At 65.3% G+C, this 24,066-nt stretch overlaps 1 protein-coding gene across 1 annotated transcript in view; it reads right to left on the reverse strand.

Annotated features, from left to right (window-relative positions):
- DIP2A (disco interacting protein 2 homolog A) overlaps positions 1–24,066 on the reverse strand; it is a 61,117-nt gene that overhangs the window by 13,849 nt on the left and 23,202 nt on the right. The window contains 23 exon segments of the mRNA XM_031968779.1: positions 407–518; positions 606–727; positions 1,503–1,626; positions 4,335–4,415; positions 4,519–4,628; positions 5,877–6,078; positions 7,097–7,211; positions 7,901–8,028; positions 8,440–8,520; positions 9,199–9,335; positions 10,348–10,487; positions 11,783–11,897; positions 13,213–13,352; positions 13,824–13,936; positions 14,111–14,439; positions 14,707–14,860; positions 16,741–16,851; positions 17,962–18,062; positions 18,416–18,574; positions 18,899–19,018; positions 23,048–23,329; positions 23,483–23,734; positions 23,840–23,988. Of these exon segments, the coding sequence (XP_031824639.1) occupies positions 407–518; positions 606–727; positions 1,503–1,626; positions 4,335–4,415; positions 4,519–4,628; positions 5,877–6,078; positions 7,097–7,211; positions 7,901–8,028; positions 8,440–8,520; positions 9,199–9,335; positions 10,348–10,487; positions 11,783–11,897; positions 13,213–13,352; positions 13,824–13,936; positions 14,111–14,439; positions 14,707–14,860; positions 16,741–16,851; positions 17,962–18,062; positions 18,416–18,574; positions 18,899–19,018; positions 23,048–23,329; positions 23,483–23,734; positions 23,840–23,988 (3,377 nt within the window).

A 24,066-nucleotide genomic window follows, 5' to 3' on the forward strand; every position in this document is an offset into this window, starting at 1 on the left:
GGGCCCGTTCAGTCCTGCTCCTCCATGTTAGCTCCCAGGAGGGTGCCAGGTCAGGGGGGCTTCCATCAAGTGCCTCCCTGCGCCAGGGCAGGTGCTGCCGGGCCCAGCAACCTCCGAGAGCAGCCTCTTCACCAAGAGGAGGCCGCCCAGGGAGGCTGCGGCGCTCTGAGCCACCCTCCAGAAGGAGCAGAGGGAGGCACTTGATGGACCTGCTGCCCACACAGCGGCCACACACCCGCTCCCAGGTTGCCACAGACCTCCCCCGGGGGCTCCCTCACTGTGGACCTGGAGGGCAGGCCTCAGAATCGGCCTCTGCCGCAGCAGTGTCTCGCGCCCCCTCCCCTCATGCCCCTCCCCTCGTGCCCCTCCCCCTCCCCTCACGCCCCCTCCCCGCCCGCACCAGCACCTGTGTCTAAGATGGTCGGCCACGTCTTCACGTCCACGGCAGCGCCTGCTTCCTTGGATTTGAGCAGCTTCATTATGGCTTGGGTTGTCAGAATACAGGTGGACTTGCTGACCTGAGCGGAGAAGGTGGTTCCAGACGCCGGGGGCGCCCCCCCACCCCCACCCCGGGCCCTCCCCAGCCACGGGCTTCACAGACTCACCTCGACGATCATCTTGACGGTGGGCAGGGTGGTGGCGAGATTCTGGGGGTGAGGGGGGCGCACCGTGATGGGGACGCAGCCGGCGTAGAGGCAGCCGTAGAAGGTGGCGATGAGGTCCACGCCTGGAACGAAGGGAGAGCATCTCTCAGGGACGCCCTTCAGCCCGACCACCGCCCCTTGCGCGGGCTGCGTGTGGCTGTGCCGGCCTGTCGGCCCCTCCTCATGGCTGTCTGCCGAGAGGGGAGCCCGGGGAGCCAAGGAGGGCGGACCGCCAAGTCCAGCCTGTCTGCGCGGGGGCAAATTTTCCACCAATTTTCCCAGTTTTCATTACAATTAAAAATCAGTTGCGCCAAAAAAACCCCCAAAAAACGGACACTTCCCCGGCCCCAATCATGCTTCTAGTTGTTGGTTTCTATGGAGCTTTCCGGAGGCACCCGCCCGAAGCCAGGGAGCCTGGCGAGCAGGGGCAGGACCAGAGCGGGGGGATGTGAGTGTGGACTTTCCGTGAAGGCGCCACGTCTCTGGGCCTGCAAGTTTCCACCTCCCCAGGGACGGAAATCCCCAAGAGCACAAGGGTGCGTGTGGGTGAGTGGGTTCTCCTCTGGGAGAAACGAGTGCTTGGGCCCCCGACTCATGGGCTGGAACATGCCCTGGTCTGAGTTGCCTCTTCCCATCTCCAGCACCAGGCACAGTACGTGGCATCCAGTAAGCTCTTAGTAAATGCTTCTCCTGCTCATCCACGCACACACATGGGGGCCTAACCACCACTGCAGACCCTGGCTCAGTTTAGGTAGGCAACCTACCAGGTCCTGCACCCGCCGTTCTAGGCCCAGACGGGGCGGTACCAAGAACCCGACGGGCGGGAGCCCCACGGGGGAGGCTCTTCCGGCTGCCTACCTGGGGGGTACACCAGGGCCACGTGGTCGCCCACGTTCAGCCGGCCCCGCTCCGTCAAGGCCGCGGCGACTCTCTCGGCCTTCTTGTGCAGCTGGATGCAGGTGGCGGTGCTGGTGACCGTGCCCTGGGGGAGCGACAGAGTTAATGCATGAGGGCCCTCCTCCGAGCAAGGGTGGGCATTGGAAAGCAAAAAGAGCGCTCCCTGCCACATTCTGCCTCAACTGCAGCGACTTCCAGCTGTGAAAAGGATTATGGGAACACCAAGGGGCCCCAACGGCCTCTGGCCTCGCGCCACCAAAGGGCACCCAAGAGATTTCCAGCAGAGCTTGTCACTCCTGCCAGCTCATAGGTCAGAGGTCACAGTTCAACCCTGAACTGGGCCAAATCAATGGCAAAGGAACAGGGGCCGCCGTGGGGCAAAGGCTCCGGGGCCTTGCTGCCCAACAGTGCGCTGACCAAAGGCTGGCGACAGAATGTGCACGAGGCACCGGCCCTGCCAAGAAGGGGGCACGTTCTCCCTCAACCCAGAAATCTCCCTGAGGACATTAAACAGCACGGGAGGCCGGGGAGGCTGGGAGGAACTGCTGGCTTCTATGCACTGGGTGGACTCGCGATGGGGATCCCGACACCTCCAAGCACAGCCTTTCTTCTCCCCAAGAAGGAGCCACAGGCCGGGGCAGAGACGGGGGACAGGGGAACCCCAAGGGGAAGCGACGGCTCGGCCGAGGGGCCGAGATCACATGGACCACAGGGTCGGGGGGGTCCGTGTTCCCCGGGAAGTGAAGCTCAAGAATGAAGTTCGGAAGACCAAGAGAACTCTTTTCCAAGTCCAAGGAGATCCCGACTCTGGACAGAAAACACCGTCTGCCCCAGAAAAGGCACTAAGGAGACCGAAAGGAAATCACCATGCGCTAGGCCATGGCCTTTTCCTGTTTTTATAAAGCTCTCCCACGGATTTCCCTTCTTGCTCTGATTTCTTCCTCCCACGGTTTTTCTTTTTTGCTCTGATTTCTCTCCCTCAACATGATTCATGAAGCAACGTGGGTTAAAAATGAATCAATTTACTAGAAAAGAAAGACTGGTTCCCAGTGAAAGGCAGCGGGATGGGCCAAAGAAGAATGCCCGAGGCCCCTGAGCCTGGTTCAGAGGGAGGCACACGAGAGGCACACGAGGGCGGGCCCGGGGCCACGGAAGCTGAGGCCAGAGAGACTGGGGGCTGACAGGTCTGTTTGTCTCCCCAGCAGCGTGGGGGAGGAGGGCCAAAGAGAAAGACTGACAAGGAAGGGAAAGGAGCGTGACCTTTGAACCGCACCGTGGACCCCGGAAAACCAGTGGGAGGAGCTGGGCACAGACCCCACAAAGACGGGAGCATGAGGGGCAGACCTAGGGCTGGAGAGGGCTCAGGGCAGCAAGAGAAGGGAGGTGCGGAGGGACGTCCTGTGAGGGTGAGCGGGGCCTGTCTGCTCTGTGACTGCAGCCAAGGGCTCGGGGCGACCCTGCGGCGGAGGGCTCTGCAGAGGGCCTCGGGCTCCTGGGCCAGGCCCTGCTGAGTCACACTTTCATCATTCACATCGTAAGGGCCTGAAGGACCCCTGGCCCCTCAGATATTCTGGTGAAACATGCCCGGGGCCAACAGCTCACACACCGGACACCAGAGTCCGGGCCCGAGCGTGTCTAGGCCAAACTGGACGGAGATCCCTGGGAAGGCTCTCAGGTGCGAGACGCAGTATGGGACAGGTCGGCGCCTTGTCTGCCCAGCAGAGCCGCGAGCTCGGTCTGAGCCACAGCGTGACTGGCGGCCGAGAAGGGCCTGCTGCTCTGGGGGCTGGTCAGAAGCTCGCTGGGGGACCCTGTTCAGGCCCGGGGAACGCGGCTTTGGAAGGAAAGGTGCCGAAAGGGGACCCTGGGCATGGAGAAGGGCTTCTAGCCGCCAGCCACAGGATCCACGGGGCGCCCATCCACGTGGGAAAGGGCTAAAGCCAGACCCGGGCAGGGTCATGGGGCAGCTGGGCCCCTGATGACAGAGCCAGGGGCTCCGGGCCTTTTCATGGGCGTGCCCAAATATGCTTCCCTTCTCCCTGAGAAATGGTCGGCCTCCATTTGTTCCAGAGACAGGCAGCCAGGACACGGGGGGGCTGAGGTCAGCCTGAGCTCCCCATGGTGACAGCTGGCCCGTCACCCCCCTCAGGTCTCTGTTCTCCCCCTCTCTCGGGAGCCAGTGTGCCGGGCAGCCTGCTCTCTCTAGCATCAGCCACCACCGCCAGGCTGGCAAAGTGGCTGCTGACCCAGGCCCGCGTCCGGCTCGGGCTGCTCCAATGGCCTTCACGCTCCTCTGCCTGTGGCCAGTCCTGCACAGGACAGCCCACAGAACCCCGCTCCGAACCTGCTGGCCCCACTTCTTCAAATCTAAATCCTTTGCCAGGACCTCTCCACGTGAAAGCTCCTCTCCGTCCCTTGCCGGCTCCGTGCCCTTTGCCATTAGCCCCCCCACCTCGGACGCCAGCACCCCCAGGAGCCCAGCTGTGACCTCTCACCCACGACGCCCACCCGCCCACGCCATTTCGGACCTTGGCGCTCTCAGCTTGGCACAGTCTTTCCCTCATCAGGGACGGCGGCTCTCCAGCATCCTCTTGAGAACTGCACTCAAGCGGGCACTGGGCGGCAGGAACGATGCCTCCCCGCGGCCCACTGCCCCTCTCGGTGGGCGTGCTCCCACTGACCAACTGCGGACCCAAGAGTCTCTCGGCTCACTCCTTTACCTGACTGCCTGCCCCTGGCACCCCCCGGGAACAGGACATTTCCCAATCCCCAGCACGGCTCCGGGAGGCTCACCTTGGCGTTCAGCAGCAGGAACAGAGGGTGGTCGGGGGTGGTCTGGGCCCGCCACTGCAGCACGTCCGCCAGGTACAGAAACTGCTCAGGACAGAAAGGGAGGTCAGACCTTCCTCGACGCCCCGAGGACAAGGGGCCCCCCGGGTAGCGCCCGCAGCCGCGCTCGGGGGCTGAACAAGGCCACCTTTCTTGCCTGGTCGTTGTCCTCCAGCTGGGTGACGTCTCTCCCTGAAGCCTGAGCGATGCGCTTCCCGGCGACGAGGTTCCCGACGATCATGGAGGCGGGGCCAACTTCTGCGGTTTATAAGGAGAGATGAGACCCCCGAGAAAACTCCCTTCGAACAGAGAGAACAGGCCGGGGAGGGACCCGGCCAGGGGTCCTGGGCCAGAGGCTCGAGGCTGACCGAGGGTCCGGGGGTCACTCTCGGCCCCACGACGGCCAGGGAGGGAGGGAGGGCCTGCGTAACTATTCCCACTGGACATTCAAAAAGGCCCAAGGGCTGGTCTAGATCAGCAAGGGGGTGTCCCGGGCGGTGCTGCTTAGGCCACGCTGCCCTGCAGTCACCCCCCTCCCCCCCCCCGGACACGGCGTGAGCCACAGGAACCAGCTGTGCTCTGGCAGAACTCGGGGCCCGGGAGGGGAACCCGGGGCTGATGCTCGGTCACTCCTGACCGTGTGTGCCCCAGGACCCGTGACACCCCCCAGGCCTCTCCCCACCCCCCAGAGACACCCACAAAGAGAAGAACTGTCTGTGGCCAAGGCCGGCCCGGGGGGAAGCCCAAGAGACAGTTTTGGGAAAACCCAGGCAGACTCCCAAGAGCCGAGGGGACGGAGCACACCCGGAGACACTGACAGCAGCCGTGGCAAGACAGACTCCGGGGGACTTGGAGCCTCCGACCGACCCAAAGGCCACGAGACTGAGGGCCCAAGGACAAGGGAAGCTCAGGGACGGGGCCCCTGGGGATCTACTTTGTTGGACTGAGTGTATTTATCGTTTCATTTTTGGTTTTCGTTTTTTCCAAAGGAGGGTGAGAGGGAGACAAAAGATTTTTTTAATGGGGAAAAAAAAACCTCGTAGCTTTTTTTTTCTATGTAAGGCTTTGGTTCGGACCAGAGACCTCTGGGTGGCGAGGGAGCCCGGCTGCCCTTGGAGGCCGGGGCTGCCGCAGGGATGTGTCCTGAGCTCCTTCCCGACACCCCCCTCTTCAGCGCAATGGTCTCAGAGGCAGCCCGGCTTCTGCCAAGCTTCTTCCCCTTGCTGAGAAACACGGTGGCCGTGGCTGAGGCAGTCGCCAGGACGCCCGCCCGTTACACTCTCATCTGTCGCATCGGCTCAGAAAGCCGCTCGACCTCCAGAACTCGGGTTCTCAGAGGCAGACGCCAGCTCCCCGCTGCCCCCTCAAGGGCCTCCATTTCTTGCGCCCCATCCTGCTACCGAGGAGAGCCCCCGATGGGGACCGAGGTTCCCCTTCTCCCCAAGCCAGGCGGCTGGGATCTGGGCCCCCACGTAGGGAGCACCGAGGGGCGGCCGCGTCACTGACCTGGCTGCTTCTGGCGCGGCTTGGGCAGGTTGGTGACGCAGGTGTGGGGGCACATGAGCACGTTGCAGGGGTGCAGAGAGCCCTCGAGAAAGCGCTGCTTGGTTTCGGAGATGTGGATCCCCCCGAGCGGCGCTTTGGGCAGAGTGTTGGCAGGGACCAGGGCCAGGCAGTACACGCCGACCTGATGGATGCTGTCTATCGCCTTAAAGGAAAGGACACGGTCTGGACTGGAGCGGCCGCAGAAACTTCCCTCCGGAAGAGAGCTCCCCTCAAGCCTAGAGAGGCGCAGTGGTCCCCCGCTGGCCGCGGGGCGGGCCTGCTCAGCAGGGCCACGAGTCCGCGGCCCAGGCCGACCCTGCCTTCCCCCCCGAACCCCTTCCAGAGCGAGCGCTGAGAAAGGTGCGGACGTCCCTGTCCTGAGCAGGACCTGGGGACTGGCCCCACAGACCGGCCCGCCGCCGCCTTTGTAAAGCTCCCTCGCACTCGCTGCCCTGCCTACCTGGGGTCTACAAGCAAGGGGAGGGGAGGGGGGGAGGAAACGGCTTTTTCTCCACCCACTCAACCTTCCTTGCCCCTCCCCCAGGGCTGGGCTGGCCCTCAATGCTGGGGTCCCCTCCTCTGTCCTGGAACTTCTAGATTCCTCCTAAGGCCCTCCTGCCCAGCAGGCCCCACCCAAAGATCCTGCCCCCTCCAGGGCCCTGCCAAGTCAGCCTCCTTCCCCGGCTTCACAAGGGAACAGCCCGGCTGGGGATCGCAGGCAGACTCCTCCCCTCTGCCACAAGGACACAGGCCCCACTTTCCCTCCTTCCCAGATTCCTCCCCCGGGCCCAGACGTCGCTTAGTTCCAAGGGCTTTGGAGACAAGGTCCCGGCTTTCCCCAGCTGGGCTCCGGGCCAGGCTTTCCTCCTCCCTCCAATGTCCTGCGAGGTTCACCTTCAACAGTGCGTCCTCCCGGGGTCCTTCTGGCTCCCCTCACTGTCAGGGCCACCTCCACCAGCCTAGACCTTTCTCTCGCAGTGCCCTGAGCTCATGGCGCGTCCCTCCCCCAGAGCGCGCTCCTCTCCCAGTGCAGAGCACGCACGGCGGACCTGGAAGCGTCCCCTTGGGTCCCGCCTTCTCTGGTGCAGCCACATGCCATCCCCAAGGGCTCCGTGAAGCCCCGACACGCCCTGATGCCCCGGTGGCAGAGCCCCCCTTCCGGAAGGCGCCAGGCGGCTCACCTGCAGGACGCGGCTCATCCACTGGAAACTGTCCTCCTCGGACGCGTCAGGACGCTGCTCGGCCACCAGCACTATGCGGTCGTCGTGGAGGACGGTCACTGAGAACACGGCTATTCTGCAACAAAGGCAGAAGCAGGGTTGGGCCGAGGGGTGGCGGTCCCCGAGCCCCCCGTCGGGACCGCCTGCTCCTCTGAACGGGACGCCCCCTGCTCCCGGCAGGAGCGGGCGGAGAGTCCCAAAGCCAGCAGGCTCTGAGGGGGATACGCAGAGTAGCCTGATGGGACGGAAGCTCCCGGGGGCAGGGACTGCCCTCGTTCTGACTCTGAGTCCCCGGGCGAGTGCCCGGCCCATGGCGGGGATGTCACAACGCCCCCTGAAGCAGGCAGACAGGTGGTCAGGTCATGAGGTCAGGAAATGGGGAGCCCCGAGTTCAAACCCAGCCTCAGACATTTCTTGTGCATCATTTCCCAAATCATTTCACCTCGCTTTCCTCGGTCGTGAAATGGGGAGGACACCGGCCGCGAGCTGCCGTGGGGAGGGTCCAGTGAGATTTATGGAGTGCTGAGCCAGCGCCCGGCGCTGCCCGACTGCCACCCCCAATTGGGTCAGCATCGAGGAAGGCGAGGAAGCCTCCGTTTGTAAAGTGCGAGGAGCGGATGGAAGAACGTGCCCTTCTGTTTGCATTTCCCTCAGAGGCGCCGGGAGGGGCACCCGTGGCGAGCTGGGCTAAAGCTGCCTGGACTTTCTGCCTTCAACCAGAGAGCCGCCCCCTCCCCACCCCCTGGCTCTGGCCGGGGTCAGCACCTTCCTCTGTAGACGAACTTCATCGGTTCCACTGCCAGAGCGGTGGCCACCACGTCGTCCGCGTTGTGCCTGCGGAGGCCGACCACCATCAGCCCATCCAGCTTGCCCACGACAAACACCAACTGGTCCTCAACACAAAAGACCCGAGCAGAAGTTACTGAGAGGAAGGTCACCCCACTGGGGCTGGGGCTGGGGGGGGCCCTCAGGGGCGGGGGGGAGCAAACCAGGGGACTCGGGGTGGGCAAAGGTCAGTGACGGCCCCTGGGGCAGAGCAGGCTGGCACTGGAGGGGGCTGGCAGTGGACTTGGGGAGGGAAGTGCCCTGCACAGAGCCAAGCCTTCGAGGTGGGCCTGTGCCCCGGGGGCTGCAGCCAGCACTTCATAATGCATGGCAGGGGAAGATAACCAGGAAGAGGGTGTGTAACCCTGAATGTGCACACACGCGCACACACACACCTGCACATGTACACAATAGAGAGCTGGAGAACTCCCCATTCGGGGGGCTCCGGGTGGTTTTCCGGACGCACCCCTGGCACTTACTGGCCCGATGAAGCCCAGCAGGCCGGTCCTGGTGAAGGGCTGGTCAGAAATGGGCGTGCCTCCTGCCGTGACTGGCACCGTCTGAGGGAGAGACAAGACTGTGACGTGGCCCCCGCGTCTCCCTCCCACGCCGGGGCCTCAGAGACCTGAGACAGGGGAGCCCTCCATTCACCAAGAGCAAGCAGAGACCCCCGGAGGGCTCTGACCATGACTGCAGAGCCCGTCGAAGCAGGCCCGGCCAAGGGCGCGTGGGGAGGGGAGGGCCCCGGTGCTGGTCCCTTGGCACCCCCACCCCGACGTGCTACCAAAAGCGCTCAGCGAGACGATTCCGAGGCTCGGAACATCTGTGGGGGCCTTGGCCGCTAATCCCGACTCTGTCTCTAAATCTCCCGAGTTTGAACACAAAATAAAACAGCGTCCGGGCCCCTCGAGCTTCCCCGGACACTGTCTCTGGCCCTGACAGGAAGCACCGGGCTCGCCCCAGGAGCGCGTCCCACTCGGCAGACACCGAGACAGAGGAAATCTCTGCACCCGGACTCATCTCCTCCCAGACTCGGGATGCCCGTCGGGGGTGGGGGGGGGCTTCTTTGAGGAGCTGAGCCTGGAAGGCTCTGGGTTCGGGCAGCAGCAGGGGGGCTCTCGGCCCACAGAGGCTCGGAGCGGGCCTGGGGGAAATGGGGGCGGGGGGAGTGAGAGAGACCCCGGGAGAGGCTGTGAGCTCCGGGGCGGGGCCCGAGGGGCCAGGGGCTCCCACCATACCTCAAAGACGTTCTTGGTGATCCCGACCAGGCCGTAGTAGGCGGCGCCAGTGGCTCCCGAACACACACACACTTCTCCCACTTCGTCTGTTCGGCAGAGATAAGGGGGACCTTCCACCTTCACCACACACACGCTGGCTGAAGAACAAGGAAAGTCCAAGTCGCCCTCCGGCAGCCATGGGCATCCATCAGCCACGAGGACTCGGTCCCCACGCGAGGGTGGCGGGTGCCCTCGGTCAGCCCGTCGGCAGCACCGGGGACCGTTCCCTGGGGCGGAGGCCGCAGGAGTGTCGGCCAGAGCCCATGGGAGGTGAAGCTGGCAGGGGCGAGAAGGAGGCCAGGAAGGGCATCTTCCAGGAGGGAGCGAGAAGCTGGGCCAGCCGGGGGGCGGCCACACTCTCTGCAGATCCCCTCTGAGCCCCCAGCACGCTCCCCTGTCCCCACGTAGCCCGAGCGTCAGGGAGGAGCCCACATGATGTGCGTCCGTTTCAAGCAAACCTGCCTGATGAACGCCACGCGCGACTCTCGAGCTGCCCAGCTTTTGTTTGCCTCCTCCCAGGTTTCTCTGGCTCTCTGCGGGCGCCCCGAGCCCCGTTACCCCAGAGGACGCCACAATCAGGTGCAGATGCCCGGCAGCCTCCCCGGGCGGGCCCACACAAGGCCGCGCCTCCGCTTGGGAACACATTCTCTCTGGCGGTGACAGCGGCTTCCCTCGGAGCCCCCGGCTTCCGCCGGCTCATCCTCCCCCACCCGGCCAGAGCACTCTCACCCAATCCCACCCCATCTGAGAGACTGCCCATGAAAGCCCCCCCCCCCATTTTCTGTGTCCCTTCTACTCTTGGGTTTACTTGTACAAGGCAACGTTAACTGTAAATCATGGAAATTTCTCATCTGGGATTCAGCAGTGCTTAGAGCGCAGCTCCCAGAGCTCTGCGCCTGCTGCGTCGCCGTCCTTTGCGACCCCCCCGGTTTCTCTGACATTTCTGACCTGTGGCCCGTGTGTGCGCAGGCATCTACAGCGACTGCTTCCTATGGCCAGGACTGGGAAATGGGACAGAGGCCGTGCTCCGAGCAGCGGTTCCCGCGCCCCCAGAAGGCGGCACTTCTCCCCACCGGGAGCCTCGCCCGGCGCCCCAACGCCCCTTCTCACCTCCCGGCATCGCCTGGCCGACGTCCTGCACAGTCAGCACGGACAGCTTTTCTTCCGTGTCCACTCGGATGACGCCGTGGCTGAGGCCGTTCATGGACAGCACGGCTTTGCCCGGGGGGGGGCCGCCGGAATCAGGGGGCCTGGGAAGCAAGAGTAAAGGCGGCGCATGAGCCCCGAGGGCTCCATCCGGGCCCCGCTCCCAGCCTGGGGGCCGCAGACCAGCAGGCAGGCAGCAGAATCTCACACTGCACGAAGCGCTGGATCCTTTGGCAGAAAAGCAGCTGATTAAGATCCGCCTGCAGAAGGAGCGACTGGAGCCCCTTCCATGTCCCGTAGCATAGATGCAAACACCCGCGGGGATCCAAAATAAAGAATAGCAATTGGACCAACCAGAGGGGCCGCAAGACTAAGCCCGGGAGCTCCTGGAGCCCCTTCCAGCCGAAGGCTCCCCGACCTCCTCTCCCGCCTTCCCCCGCTCTGCCGTGAAGACACGGGGACTCAGGAAGGCCCAGACACTCGCCTGCGGCCACACGCCAAGCTGGACGCGGGAGCTGCCGCCTCCGGACCTGGCAAGCTCCCTGTGACCCCATCCCGCAGACAGCCCCAGCAAGACGCCAGATCCCTGCCAGCACGATGTGCGGCCAGGCCCTGCCAACCGGGGAAGGCCCGGGGGGCGGCAGCCGGACGATTCTGGCAACAGCTGTGACTGGGGGGGGGGGGGAGGAGGAATGGGGCCTCCTTACTCTCCCTTCCACCGGTGCACCCCAGGGTGGGCTTCGCACCCTGTTAGAACTGGCTTAGCCCTCCTCCCTCGGGCGAGGCAGCAACCACGGGCACAGCCCGCAGGGAAGGTCAGGGAAGAGACACGGCTGCAGACCAAGGCAAAGAGTCCCCGTGCCAACGGGTGACTGACAGGGAGAGCCCTGGGGGTCCTGGCCGTCTGGGCGAGAGTGATGAGCTTTGGCTGAGCCCCCTGCCCTCCCCGGGGACTGGACGGGACACCTGAGCCAGAGCTAGCAGCCTGGGCAACAGGGCAGGGCAGACTGTGCGCCTCCCAGCAAGCATCCCAGAGACCCCCCCTCCCTCCCCCCGGGCAGGCCCTGGGCTCCCTGGCACCTCCTTTTTGTCTCAAGGCACGAAATCCCTCCAGATCACCAAGGGCTAAAGCTCTGCTTGTTTTTACTTTTCAAGTCACGTTAAAGCTCGCTGCTCGCGGTGCCTGCTGCTGGCACCCCAGGTGGTGGGAGGGGTCCACGTGACCAGAGGAAGAGAAGCGCACGGCAGGGGGCCAGCGGGGGCCTGGGCCCGCCGCCCCCACCCTTTCCTGGCCCGTATCCTCCTTCCCACCCTTGGGCCCCTGCACCCCCAGCACCTGTTACTACGGGGGATAAGGCGATCAGACGTGGCCTCCGCCTGCAAGGAGCCCCCAGGTTACCTGCGGATGGCGACAGTGAGTGCCTCCGAGGAGCTGGCGCAGGGGCAGATGACCTCAGGCCTCAACCCTCTGGACTGAAAGACATTGAGGAAGGCATCACAGGACGACACCGACCCTGAAGGGGAGAAAGGACGAAACAGAAAGTGATGAAAGGGAGTGACCCGGCCCCCCCCTCCTGAAGACCAACGCTCTGGGAGGCGGGGACCCGGTCCCCGGTGGCCACTTCCATGGAGACCCCTGTGCAGGGCCCCAGGCCGGGGATTTGGGCAGTGCTGACTGCCCGGGGTCCAGGACATCCAAGCCCTGGGGCCGTATTCCCCAGGAAGGCAGCTCAAAGGCACTTGGTCATCACTAGGTCTCTCCCATAAAGCCTGAGGGGTGGGGGGAGGTGAAGGGGCTCCTCCTTGGCTGCAACTCGCTCTTTGGCTACAGAGACGCAAAGGACTTCTCAGAATCTCTGGTTACCAACATTGGCAAAGCTCAAAGCCCAGCAACTGTCATGTAGAATTCTTTAAAAGCCATTTTCTTTTCCCCAATTAGACGCAAAAATCTCTTTTTTTAAATCTGGGGTTCCCAAATCGCTCCTTTCCTCCTCTCCTTCGCCCTCACCCAGACTACCGGGGCTTCCCTCCAGCCTTCTTCCCTCCAACCCAATGATGGCCAAGGACCCCGCGGCTCACTCTCCACCGCGAAAGGCTCCTGGAGCTGCCGCTTCCTGGTTGGGGCAGGTGGCCAAGCTTCCGCCCTCGATCCTCACTCTCCCCCCAGCAACTACCGATCGCTGGGGGCGCCCTGACCCACGGGGGTTCCGGCTCAGCATCAGTGAGCCCCATTTTCTAGTTCCCACAATCGCTCCCCAATCAGGGAGCCAAGGTTCCTACCCCCCAGCCCAGCTCCCTGAGAGGCTCCCCCCCAGGCTCCCCCCAACTCCAAGCCCCGTCGGCCTTTCCCTCCTTCCCTCCCTTTGAAATTCAGGCTCCAGATGCTTCAAGGCTGACAAAGGCCCATCTCGCCTCTGGGGCCAACGCCCTGACTGCCAGCGGCCTTTGCTGCCCTTGTCACCCGGCCCCGTCTCCAGGTTTATTGGGCGCACGTGGGCTCGCGGTCTCCCCCACGGGTGCCGCCGCCTTCCTCCTTTCTCTCTCAGCACTCGGGGCCTGACGCACAGTAGGCCCTTTAAAGTGGTTCCTGACTGGCCGCTCCAGACACAAAACCGCCTCTTCTCCCACAGACTTAGTGTGGAGCGGCCGCCCGGGGGAAGTGGCCAGAAGCCGCCACGCTTCCGACCACCAGCAAACGGCCTGCGCTCCCCATCACAGGCTGCCTCGGCCCCTCCCCCTTAGCTCGCTCCGCCAAGGGGAGGAGCCCGAAGACACGGTGGCGAGGGGGCCGGTGGCCGCTCTCTTCTCGCACCCCAGGCTTCCACTTACACGGGTTCGCTCCGTCGGCCACGATCAGCATCCGCAGGGAGCTCAGGCTGACGTCCCTCTGATCTCGCTGGGCCAGGAGGGACCAGTGCATGTCTCGGGATTTGACTAACGCCACCCGGGCTGTGCGGGGCGGGACAGAGGGTCAGCAGACACGGACCACACAAAGGTCTGTGGGAGCACGTGTGTTCTCACACACACACACACGCGCCCACACGCACACGCTCTCCCTCCAGGCAGCCTCAAGGCCCGACCGACAAATACAAGGTCTCAGCGGCCTCCCGCACACAAGTGGGGGACTCCCCGTCGTGGGTAGAACTCCAGAAAATGCCGCCCGGGAAACCCGAGCCAGGGCCAGACCAAATCGGGGGAGGTGATTACCTTTAGGGCACCTTTGGATCCCGACAGGGGTTACTTTCATGAGAAACATAGGGAATGTATTCGTCATCCGGTTCGCGCTCGAAAACCGGCCCAAGGTTTCATAGGACCCCCGGGTCCCCAGCGGGGAAAAGTGAAAGCCGGCCTTTCCCCACAGGGGAAGTCCTTCGTCGAGGCCCCCAGCGCCTCCTCACAGCCCCGGCTGCGGGGCCCATCCCGGGCAACCTCACCGTCACCTCCTGCCCGGCGGCGTCCCTTTGAAGTCCAGCATTGGTGCGTCCGGCTGGCAACAAGGCGCGTTAAAGCTGCCCCAGCGGGCCGCCCTTCCGGGGGCACCGCCGGGGCCGGTCTGAAGGGGTGGTCAGCCAGGGGTTTCCCCCCAACTCAAGGGCCCCAGACCTGGGGTTGGCTGATCAGCACCCGCTGGGCGGCGCTGCGGAAGCCCGACACCCCGCCCCCCATCCAGCGCCTCTCGCTGCCCACGCAGGCCCTACTGGGAGTGGCTCCAACAACCCTAAGCTGCAGCTCCGGGCTGTGCTGGGCCAAGGACCGGGACAGCGGGCGTGAAGCGGCCAAGACCATCCCCAGAGCCGGGACCCTGCCTGCTGCCGCCCCCCACGACGCCCCCACGCGCAGACTCACCCTCGGAGTAGCCGCAGGCTTGGCTCAAGGCGTGGCACTGGGCCAGGGCAGAGGCGTGAGACACGGTGATCCCCACCGCGCTGCCTTCCTTGCTCGTCTTGTACTGGGAAGGAAGGAAACGTGCCGTGAGCCAGGCCCGGGGCTGGGGAAGAGGCCGGTACCCGATGAGCCGGGCCCGGGGCCCCGGAACCAGGGGCCCGCCCGTGTGCCCTGGGGCAATCCCGGGGATGTCTTACAGAGGGGCGCGGGTGCCCGCCGGGCTAAATCTAAGGAAGGAGATGCCCAAGGTCCGAGGCCCCTCCCTTGGGCTACGGGCACCACCATTGCCTCCCAGGGAGGGAGGGTCCCTCCCCCAAGAGGCGTCTGGCACCCCTCCCGCCGACTGCCAGTCCTTGGGGTTTTGCCTCTTCCGTGTCCACGAACCAGGCAGGAGGCCAGAAGGAAGCAAAGGGGATGATGGGAAACAGTGGGAAAGACCCGTGGTGCCCCAGGACCCCCCAAAGGCCTCCAAACAGCGGCCCCCGGGGCCCTTCTCCTGTGGGGCCGGCACCCCTTCGACGGCGTCCGTGGTCAGGGCCAGCGTCACGCCACAGCTGCCCAGGAGGAAGCCGATCTGTTGGCTCCCGGCGTCCTGAAACACAGGCTTCGGTCAGCTTGAAGCTGCCAACCGGGTGGACAGACGTCGGGGGGACCGGCCCCACACTGTCCCGGTGCTCTTAGCTTCCTTATATGGGGAGGAGCTCAGAGAACCCTCCAGATAACAAGAGACAATCCAGGTCCCCTCAGAAAAACAGAAAAAAAAGGATCCGAAGGGAGAGACCGGGAGCCAGGTCAGCATCTGTAGGGTGGGAGACCGCACCCCAGAGGAGGGAGGGGAGGACCACCGGACCCTGACCATGTCCAGAGTCGCCAGGAGGAAGAACTGTCCGTGGCAGCACCGTCGCCCCTGCGGTCCCCCCAGTCCCTCTGGAGGCACGAGCCTCTGAGTTAGGGCTCCTCTGGGCCCTCCCAGGCAGGCTGCGGCCCTCGGGCCCCTCCGTGCCTGTGGCTCCCTCAGTTCCTCTGGACACGCCCGCACCCGGGCCCCTCACTGGCCTCCTTCAAGCAAGTGCCTGTGGCCCCACGGTACCCGGGGCTTTGTCCTGCACCCTGACCCCCTGAGCCCTGAAAGGAGAGTGAGAGCAAAAGAGACCAGGGTGGGGGGGAGGTCCTGGGATCAAACCAGGATGGCCAAGTCTTGGGGCGGCACATGCCCAGGGGAGGCAGAGCACGTCCCCACAGTCCAGAGCGGGACAGCGAGCCTGGGTTTCCAGGCACTGCCCCAGAAGCTGAGCCCTGGACTATAGGTCCCACCTTGGGGCCCGGGGCTCCCTTCTCCCTGGGACACTGCGAGCCCCCCTTTTCTGGGGTTTTGGGTCACAATCTCTCACTTCTGCTCCCTCTCTGACGGCTCCTTTTCCAGGTCACGCCCTCTGACCCCCGGGCTGCCTCCTAGGGGCACCTCCTGGGCTCCCGTGGATTCCACGACTACCCCTGTGCCACCCCAGGCTCAGCACCGACCCCCAGCTGCCCTTCCCACGTGGCAGATGGATGTCCAGGAGCATCCCCAGCTCAGTGGGCCAGGCCTGGGGATGTTTCTTCCCGGCCTCCGCCCCCCAGCCTCTGCCCCCCAGCCTCTGCCTCCCGGCCTCTGCTCGGCCCCCAGTTTCCTCAGCTGTCCCCCGGCCTCCGCCCGGCCTCTGCCTCCCAGCCCCCTCAGCTGCCCTCCAGAATCAGAGAACAGCCTCTGCTCCACCTTCTTTATGCCCCCCCAGCCCCCGCTTCCTGACCCTGGGCACGCCTGACCCAACGGCCCCCAGGAAGCCGTCCCCGTTAGCTCGGCCTGCAGGAGCTGGCACACATTTGTGACCTTGTCCCCCGCTGCACCCCCCCCCCCCAGGGGGAGCTCCTTGAGGGCCGAGGCTTCTCTGCCTGTTTTTGTGTCCCCAACACAGCCCAGGGCCTGGCATACAGCAGGTGCTTAATCAATGCTTAGGGATGGCTTTGGGCTCCAGGCCTGGCAGTGGGATTGTGGGGTCAGAGGGCACACACAGCTTCTGGCCCTTCTCAGATTCCGCCTCATGAAGCCAGACCAGGGGGAGCGGGCAGTCGGACGCCCCCCAGCGCCCAGTTCTCCCGATCCCGAGCCAGGCCGCAGGAGAGGCCCAGCCCCACAGGGGACTCTCGGGCCAAGGATGTGACAGCCCCCCCCCCCGGCCAGGCCCTCCCCCCCCTCCAGGAAGGCTGTCGGCCACTCTGCAGGGGCACCCGGGCTCCCTCCTTGGGGAGGGCCAGACCAGAGGGGCCGGGCAGGTGCCACCAGAGCAGACATGACCAGCCGAGGGGGCGGGAGACCGTGGCCGCGGGAGAGGGAGGGAGGAGCAGGACCAAGCTCTCACGGCCCCCCCGAGGCGGGGAGGACCAACGGCCGGAGCAAGGGGCCCCAAGGAGGGGCTCAGGGGCACGGCTTACCTTCCTCGTTAACGGCACTTCTATCGGCACAGGGATGAGTTCTGCCAGGAGGCACCCGTAGAACGCCACCATGAACATCACGGGGTCGCTGTTCGGGAAGACGAGCGCCACCTGCGACGGAGGGCAGGGCGGGGAGGTGAAAACGGCGAATGGTTTTCAAAGGAGAACAAAACCGGACAGAACCGGACAGAACCGGACTGCAGAGAGCCGCTGACTGCGAGGACGTCCCAGCTCAATCTGTGGGGGTCGTGGCAGGCACCAGCTCACCCGGGGGGGGGGCCTGCAGAGCACGGCCGGCTCAGCTGAGGGCAGACCACAGACTCGCGGGGGAGCCAGCCCCAGGGCCCTGATGGACAGCGGCCCCCCGGGGGACGCCTCCTTGTGGGGCAACCTGGACTTCCCTCTGCCGGGGCTGGTAAGGGTCTAAGCTGCTGTGATGATCCCCGGCCGGCAGCACTGCCCGGCACGTCGAGGCGACCCGGGGCTGAACCAAGTACAGACCCGGACTGGGAGCACTCCACGCCCCCCCACGAGTGCTCCACCCCTGCGAGCCAGAGTCCCCCGATGGAGGCAGGGTCAGCACCAGCCGCCGGCCCTTCGGTGCACACTAAGGGCTTCTGCAGGCCAGGGAGAGGAGGGAGGGGCGGCAGCCATCGCGCCTTCCCTGGATTCCCACAGCTGGCCTTGGGCTGAAAGGTTGTCTGCCTCAGTCATAGCCCTGGGACCCTCTCCCTCCCTGGACAGTGACACTGCCCCCCTCGGCAATAGTGACTCCCCAATGGCTCTCCCCACTCCTCCCATAGACACATTCTCTCTCTCTCTCACTCTGTCTCTCTCTCTCTCTCTGTCTCTGTATCTCTCTCTGTGTCTCTGTCTGTTTCTGTCTCTCTCTATGTCTCTCTCTCTCTCTCTGTTTCTGTATCTCTCTCTGTCTTTCTCTGTCTCTCTATTTCTCTCTCTTTCTCCATCTCTGTATCTCTCTCTGTCTGTCTCTGTTTCTGTCTCTGTCTCTCTCTGTGTCTCTGTCTCTCCCTGTCTCTCTGTCTCTCTCTGTGTCTCTGTCTCTGTCTCTCTCTCTCTGTATCTATCTCTGTCTCTCTCTCTCTGTCTCTCTTTCTCTCTCTGTCTCTGTCTCTCTCTCTCTGTCTCTCTCCCCGCCCCCTCTCCATCTCTCTCTGGGACGGCGCCGCGCCCTGGCCCACAGACCCCCCAGGGCCGCACCCGGTCTCCAGGTTTCAGCAGGGGCTCGTTCTTGCTGGTGAGCTTGTTGAGGAGGGTGTACGACAGCTTCACGCTTCGGCTCCAAAGTTTGCCTAAAGTCACAAGGAAAACAAAGCATGCGTGACCAAGGTCAAGGGGGAGGAGCCGCCAGGCTGGGCCAAAGGGGGTGCCAGGGAGGCCGAGGACTGGCCCGGGACTTGGGGGGGCAGAGGCGCCTCTCCCCGGCCGCTCACCCCAGGCCTTCCCGCTGGAAGCTGCCCAAAGAAAGGGCTTAGGAGGAAGGGCATGGGCCGGCCCTGGAAGAATGCCTTCCACCTCAGAAAGGACAGTTTTGGGACGGCTCCCAAAACTGCAGCTCCCCCAGCCTCTACCCCAACATAAGGACCCCTGCCCCTCAAAACCAAGGAGGAGGGGCCACACCGGGAAAGCGACCACGCTCGAGCTCCCTAGGTCAGGGTGTAAGCGGCTTTCGTCGTTCAAAACGTGGAAGGGGCCTTGAGCTGCGTGGTGCCCCAGCGCTGCAGGGCCGCCAGGAGGGACGGAGGCCGGCTGGAAGGGGGCTCCCCTGGACCGGCCGGGGCCCTCGGGCCCGGTGGTTGGGGGTCCGGTGGTACTTGGCCCCCCCGGGCTCCCTCCCTCCGCCGTCCCCCCTAAGGTCCTCGGACCTGGTGCCTGGCACCCACCCCATTCCCCAAGGGGCCCCCAACCCGGGGGCCCCAAGGGGTGCCCACACAAAGGGGAGGAGCTGCCCAGGGGCAAACCTTGGCCTGGGGGGTACCAGCGGTCTGGGTCCGAGAGAAGGTCCCCCCCAAGCACAGAGGAGACCAGGGGGCCTGGCCTGCAAGCCCTGCCCCTGGCTGCGAGGCCGCTCCCGGAGAGGCCTGGGCCATGGCACGCCCATGCCACAGCCCCCCTCCCCCTCCCCGGGCGCTCTCACCTTCCAGGAGCTCCTCAAAGTCGTCCACAAAGAACTCCTTCAGGGGGGGCCGCTTGGGCCTCTTCAGGGTGTTCAGGAGCTGCTGGATCTTGGAGGAGACCCTGCTGCTGACGGGCACACCTGTGGGCAAGGGGGCGCCGAGGGGTGGGGCTACAGAGGCGCTGCCCACAGGGGCGCCGTCCACCCTGCCCCTCCCTGGGCTCCGTCCCCGCCAAGGAAAACGGGACCGGCCCCAGGGGATCCCCATGTCTGGCCCCCCTACGGGCCAAAAACGCTCAGGGCAGTTTGCCCAAGGGGCTCCGGTCTCCACCCCTGCCGGGGCTGGGGCGCCTCACCAGGCCCGTGGGGCCTGGCACAGGCGGTGGCGGCTGGAAGGCCGGGCCCTGGACCTCTGCCTGCTATGCACCCGTGGCTGGCCCAGGGTCCCCCTCCATGAGGGCCCTCTGTGATCCTTGGCAGGCGCCCGTTGGGTCGTCCCAGAGGGCAGGCCCCCCAGACACGGCCACAAGGATGAGCACCTGCCCCCCTGAGGCTCCTCCCCAACCCCGCGCTCCTCCCCCCCCCCTGCCCCCACTTGCCTTGTGTTTCAAAATGCTGCTGAGCCTCGGGGATCCCTCTGGGGCCACCTGGGGCCTGGGGGAGTGCTGCCCTAAGGCGGTGGTCCCACGTGGGGGGGGATGGTTATCTGGGGGCGAAAGCGGGGGATGCACCCTTCCAAGGCGCGTGGCAAAGGCCAGGCCCGCTTCCCGGGTGAGGGGTGCCCGAGGCACCCGCTGTCCGGGGGGGCAGCTGGCTCAGAATCCAGCAGGCAAGCAGAGAAGCCACCGCGGGTCCTGCCGAGCACCGGGAGCCGGGACGAGGGGCCACGGACGACAGCAGGGGCTGGTGGAGCCTCAACGAGTTGGGGTTCGGGGGGTCCGGGCCCCCTGCCTCGGCCCGGGGGTTCCACTGTCGCCACGGCATCTGCCTGGAGCAGAACCCGAAGGGCGCGGCTGACACTGAGCTGAGCAGCGGAGCCACACAGACAGCCCCGGGCCCCCAAGCTCAGCCCCCTGCAGCCCCGGGCTGGGGACCCCGACCACTGGCCCTCAGGCCGCCGGAGCTCGCTCCCAGTCACTCTGGAGATCGAAAGGCGCGGGGCTGGGGCTGCAGCTTGTGCCACAAAGCAGGAAGACCCGGGAGCCAGAGGCCACAGACCCCGGGAGGGCTTCCTCCCCCGTGCCCTCCCAGGGCGGCCGCGCAGACCGAGCCCCGCGGGTTCTGGGGCGGCCAGTGGGGCCAAGAGACTGACTGAAAAGCCACGCCCTGCGGCCGAGCTGGGGAGGCGCCTTCTCCCTCAGGAGCCCCGGCCCTTCCTCCCCAGAGGCGGCCTCGGACAAGCGGGTGTCGGGCTCAGGGCCCGGGGAGGCCTCCCAGCTCCCGGTGACCAGTCCCGCTTTGGGACCCTTCGTCTCTCGCCTCCTGCCCTGTCCCCACTATCTCCGCTCGGGGAGCCCAGCAGCCTCGGGGAGGCTGCCCCAGGGTGGAGAAGGTGCCGGAAGGTCTGATGTCTGCTCAGGTCAGGGACAAGAGCGGCCGAAGCAGATGCCCGCCCAGTCGCCACTTCCTCAGGCCAGCTTGTGCTGCCTCTGGAGCCCCCTCTCTGGTGCTGGCTGGGCCCCCGGCAAGCCCCTCGTGCCAGGCTGTGTCCCCCCGGAAGTTCCCACGGCCCCCAGCCCCTCCCCAGGAAGCCTTCCCGGGCTGCCCCCTTCGCCAGTGACCGTGCCTCGCTCCACACAAGGGCTTCCCCCCCGTGACCACCAGCGCTAGGAGAGGCCTCTGAGCCCAGCGGGGCCTAATAATTGCCACGGACCGAACACCGATGACCTGCATTTTAAATCTGAGGATCCACAGGACCGAAGGGCAATGATCACTACAGCAGCAGGAGAAGGGGGCTCGCGGCTCCCTCCCCTCAGGGAACGCCCCCTGGGCCAGGAGGGAGAAGCCACCTGGGAGCCCCGGGGGCCAAGGGCCGGCCCAAAAGCTTCCCTTTCACGGCTCCAGGCCCGCCAGCCTCCTTCCACCGCCAAGTCCCAGCATGCCTCAGTCCGAGCCAGAGAGGCTCAGGCTGATGGGGGAACCTTGCAGTTCCGGGCGGTGCCAGGAGAGGCCGCACCCCCGACTGGGGCGCTCCAGAAGCACAAAGATAAGCCCAGCCCAGGCGGGCGTCCGGCCCCAGGGCTCTTAGAAGGAGGGACAGAGGCCACAGACCAGGCCCAGCCGAGAAGGAGCCACCCGGGGCTGCGGCAACGTTCCCTGGCACCGGCTGAGCTGCTTCCGAGGGAAGCGAAGGACGGGCACCCGACAAAGAGCAACCTGGGGGGGGGGGGGAGCGTCCTGGCAGCAGAAGGGCTCCCTCCGGAACGGAACGCATTCCTCAAAGCCTGGGCCAGGAAAGCCACGGATGGACAGCACAGCCCCCCCCACCTCCCTTGGCTAACCCCCCCAAACGGGGAGCAGCGCCCGCTCCACAGTCACTGAGACTGCGCCGATTTCCCATTAAGCCAAGACCTAGAAGTGGGCGCCTCGGGTCCCAGGCCCCGGCAGGGGGGTCTCCCAGGCTCCAGCCTCTCCCAGCTTCCTCCCCGCTTCTTGCCAGGGGCAAACAGCCCGTCTCTCCTCGGCCCCACTGAGAGAAGGGCCTGGCTTCGCCGGCTCGAAGGCCCCAAGAGCGTGTGAAGTCCGAGCTTCCAAGGAAAGACCCCAGTTCCTCGGAGCACTCGTGGGGCCCCCCCGGACCCGAGCGCCAGCGGGAGCAGCGTCAGACGAAGTCGGCGCCAGGCACCGGCGGAACAGCCCAGGGCGCGCGGGCGGCCGGACGCAGTCCCACCCAAGCACCGAGAGAAGCCAGAGCCGCGGAGCGTGCGGGGGGAGGGGGGAGCGGGAGCGCCATGAGCAGGATGACAATGGACATGAAACAGCACAGGGGATGCAATGACCGCCTGGGGACACCCAGACACAGGCCGCAGCTGCGCCCCCACGGGCGGGCACCGGGAAAGGGGCACGGGCTGGGTGCTCCTGAGCAGCCGCCCTTCGGAGCTTCTCTAACCTCACCCCTGAGACGAGGACAGGCTGCCCTGCGGAAAGGCCCCGGCAGCTGCCCCTGGGGCCGCGCCCGGCCTTCATCCTCCAAGAGCAGAGCGAGAGGGTATGGCCTCGGCTTAGAGCCCATCGAGCTACAAGGGGGGCATTCACGGAGCCCCAGAGGGGACACCTGCCTCTGCCACGGGCACCGTGACGTCACACTCAGCTGGGATCCGGTCCCAAAGGCCAAGGTCTCAGCAATGTGCCAGGGAAGAGCCAGCTGCAGACTTCTGCTGCCGAATGCCCGGGCTCCTGACTGCCAGGGCAGCACTGGACACAGCGCCTCTGCCCTTGCCGAGGACGGCTTTGGGCGAATGGGACCCCAAGATATGGGCTCTGCCTGCTTATGGGGGGCCCTGGAATATGGACTCTAGGGGGCCTGAAACAGTGGGCTCTGCCCATCTGGGGGGGCCCTGAAACGATGGGCTCTGCCTGCCTTTGGGGGGCCCTGAAACAAGGGGCTCTGCCTGCCTTTGGGAGGCCCTGGAATATGGACCCCGGGGGGCCTGAAACACTGGGCTCTGCCCATCTGGGGGGGCCCTGAAACGATGGGCTCTTCCTGCCTTTGGGGGGCCCTGACACAATCTGCCTTTGGGGGGCCCTGAAACAATAGATGCTGCCTTTGGGGGGCCCTGAAACAAGGGGCTCTGCCTGCCTTTGGGGGGCCCTGGAATATGGACTCTGGGGGGCCTGAAACAGTGGGCTCTGCCCATCTGGGGGGGCCCTGAAACGATGGGCTCTTCCTGCCTTTGGGGGGCCCTGGAATATAGACTCTGGGGAGGCCTGAAACAGTGGGCTCTGCCCACCTGGGGGGCCCTGAAACAATAGATGCTGCCTTTGGGGGGCCCTGACACAATGTGCCTTTGGGGGGCCCTGAAACAATAGACGCTGCCTTTGGGGGGCCCTGAAACAATGGACTCCGCCTTTGGGGGGTCCCTGACACGAGGGGCGCTGCCCGCCTGGGGGAGCACTAGCTCCCAGGGATGCCCGGTGCAATGGGTGTCCAGAGGCGGTTATTGTACTGACCTAGCTGAGCGTGGGCCATGAGATCTGCAAGCACTGTGGCGGCGGCGGCGGCGGCGGCGGGAGCCGTATTGGAAGCGGCAGCAGGTTTCCCTCCCGGGTGGGATGAAGTGGAAGATGCGGAGGATGAGGTGGAGGAGCCCTGAATGACCCGATGGAGCCAGGGCTCTACGTTGGAATGGCTCTGGAACGGAGCGGAAGCGAGTCGCCCTTGCCGCCGGAGCGAGCCCTCATCTTCTGAGGCCGAGGGGTGTTTGGATGGAATAACGAAGGGGGTCGGGGCCCCTTAGGGGCCGGTTTCCGCAGCGCCCCAACAATCACCCGATGGCGAACTAGTGGGCCTTTCCCCATCTCCCCATTCAAAAACCGCCCCTTTTTGTCAGGGTTCAGCCTGAAGCGCCCGGGGGGCAATCCCTACCCAGTTTCCAAGGGCCCCACCCTGAGCGGATCGGAAGCGCTTGAGGGCTCCAGGCCTGGCACTTGGGCAGGGGCCGTCCCGTGCCATCGGCCACTGTCGGGTGGCCGGCGGTCTGCAAAACGGGGGCGGGCAGTCCACCAAGATTGAATCAAAGTGGCGCAAGCCAGAAGCCGGCTGCAGACCTCGGCCATCTGGGCTACCCTCGGCCCCAAACCGTTCAGAATGGAGGCCTGGAGCTCCAACCGCCACAGGAAGCAGAGGGGCCGAGGACCCTGCAAAGTGCCCAACTTACAAGGGCACCGGTGGGTGACTCTCCCCAATAGCGCCCGTGGAGGCCCCTCACCCACGGGCCGGATGAGAAGCTGGACAAACCTGACAAGTGACCCGTGGACCCAGAGCCCCTCCTTTGCTGCCCACGGGACAGCCGGGCAGAGCGGGCATGCCAGGCGGCCGCCAGAGTCTCCCCACTCTGAGCCACTGGATCTGTGTCCCAGCCCCTGCCAGCTCCTCACACTCCCCTTGTTCCCTGGAACACGAGTTTAAAAGTAAATCCTGAAGGAGCTTTCTCCTTCCAAGGTGAATCCAATCCCAAATCTCCTCCTCA

The sequence above is a fragment of the Sarcophilus harrisii genome, chromosome 4 (genome assembly GCF_902635505.1).
Source record: "Sarcophilus harrisii chromosome 4, mSarHar1.11, whole genome shotgun sequence".
NCBI classification, from domain to species: Eukaryota; Metazoa; Chordata; class Mammalia; order Dasyuromorphia; family Dasyuridae; genus Sarcophilus; species Sarcophilus harrisii.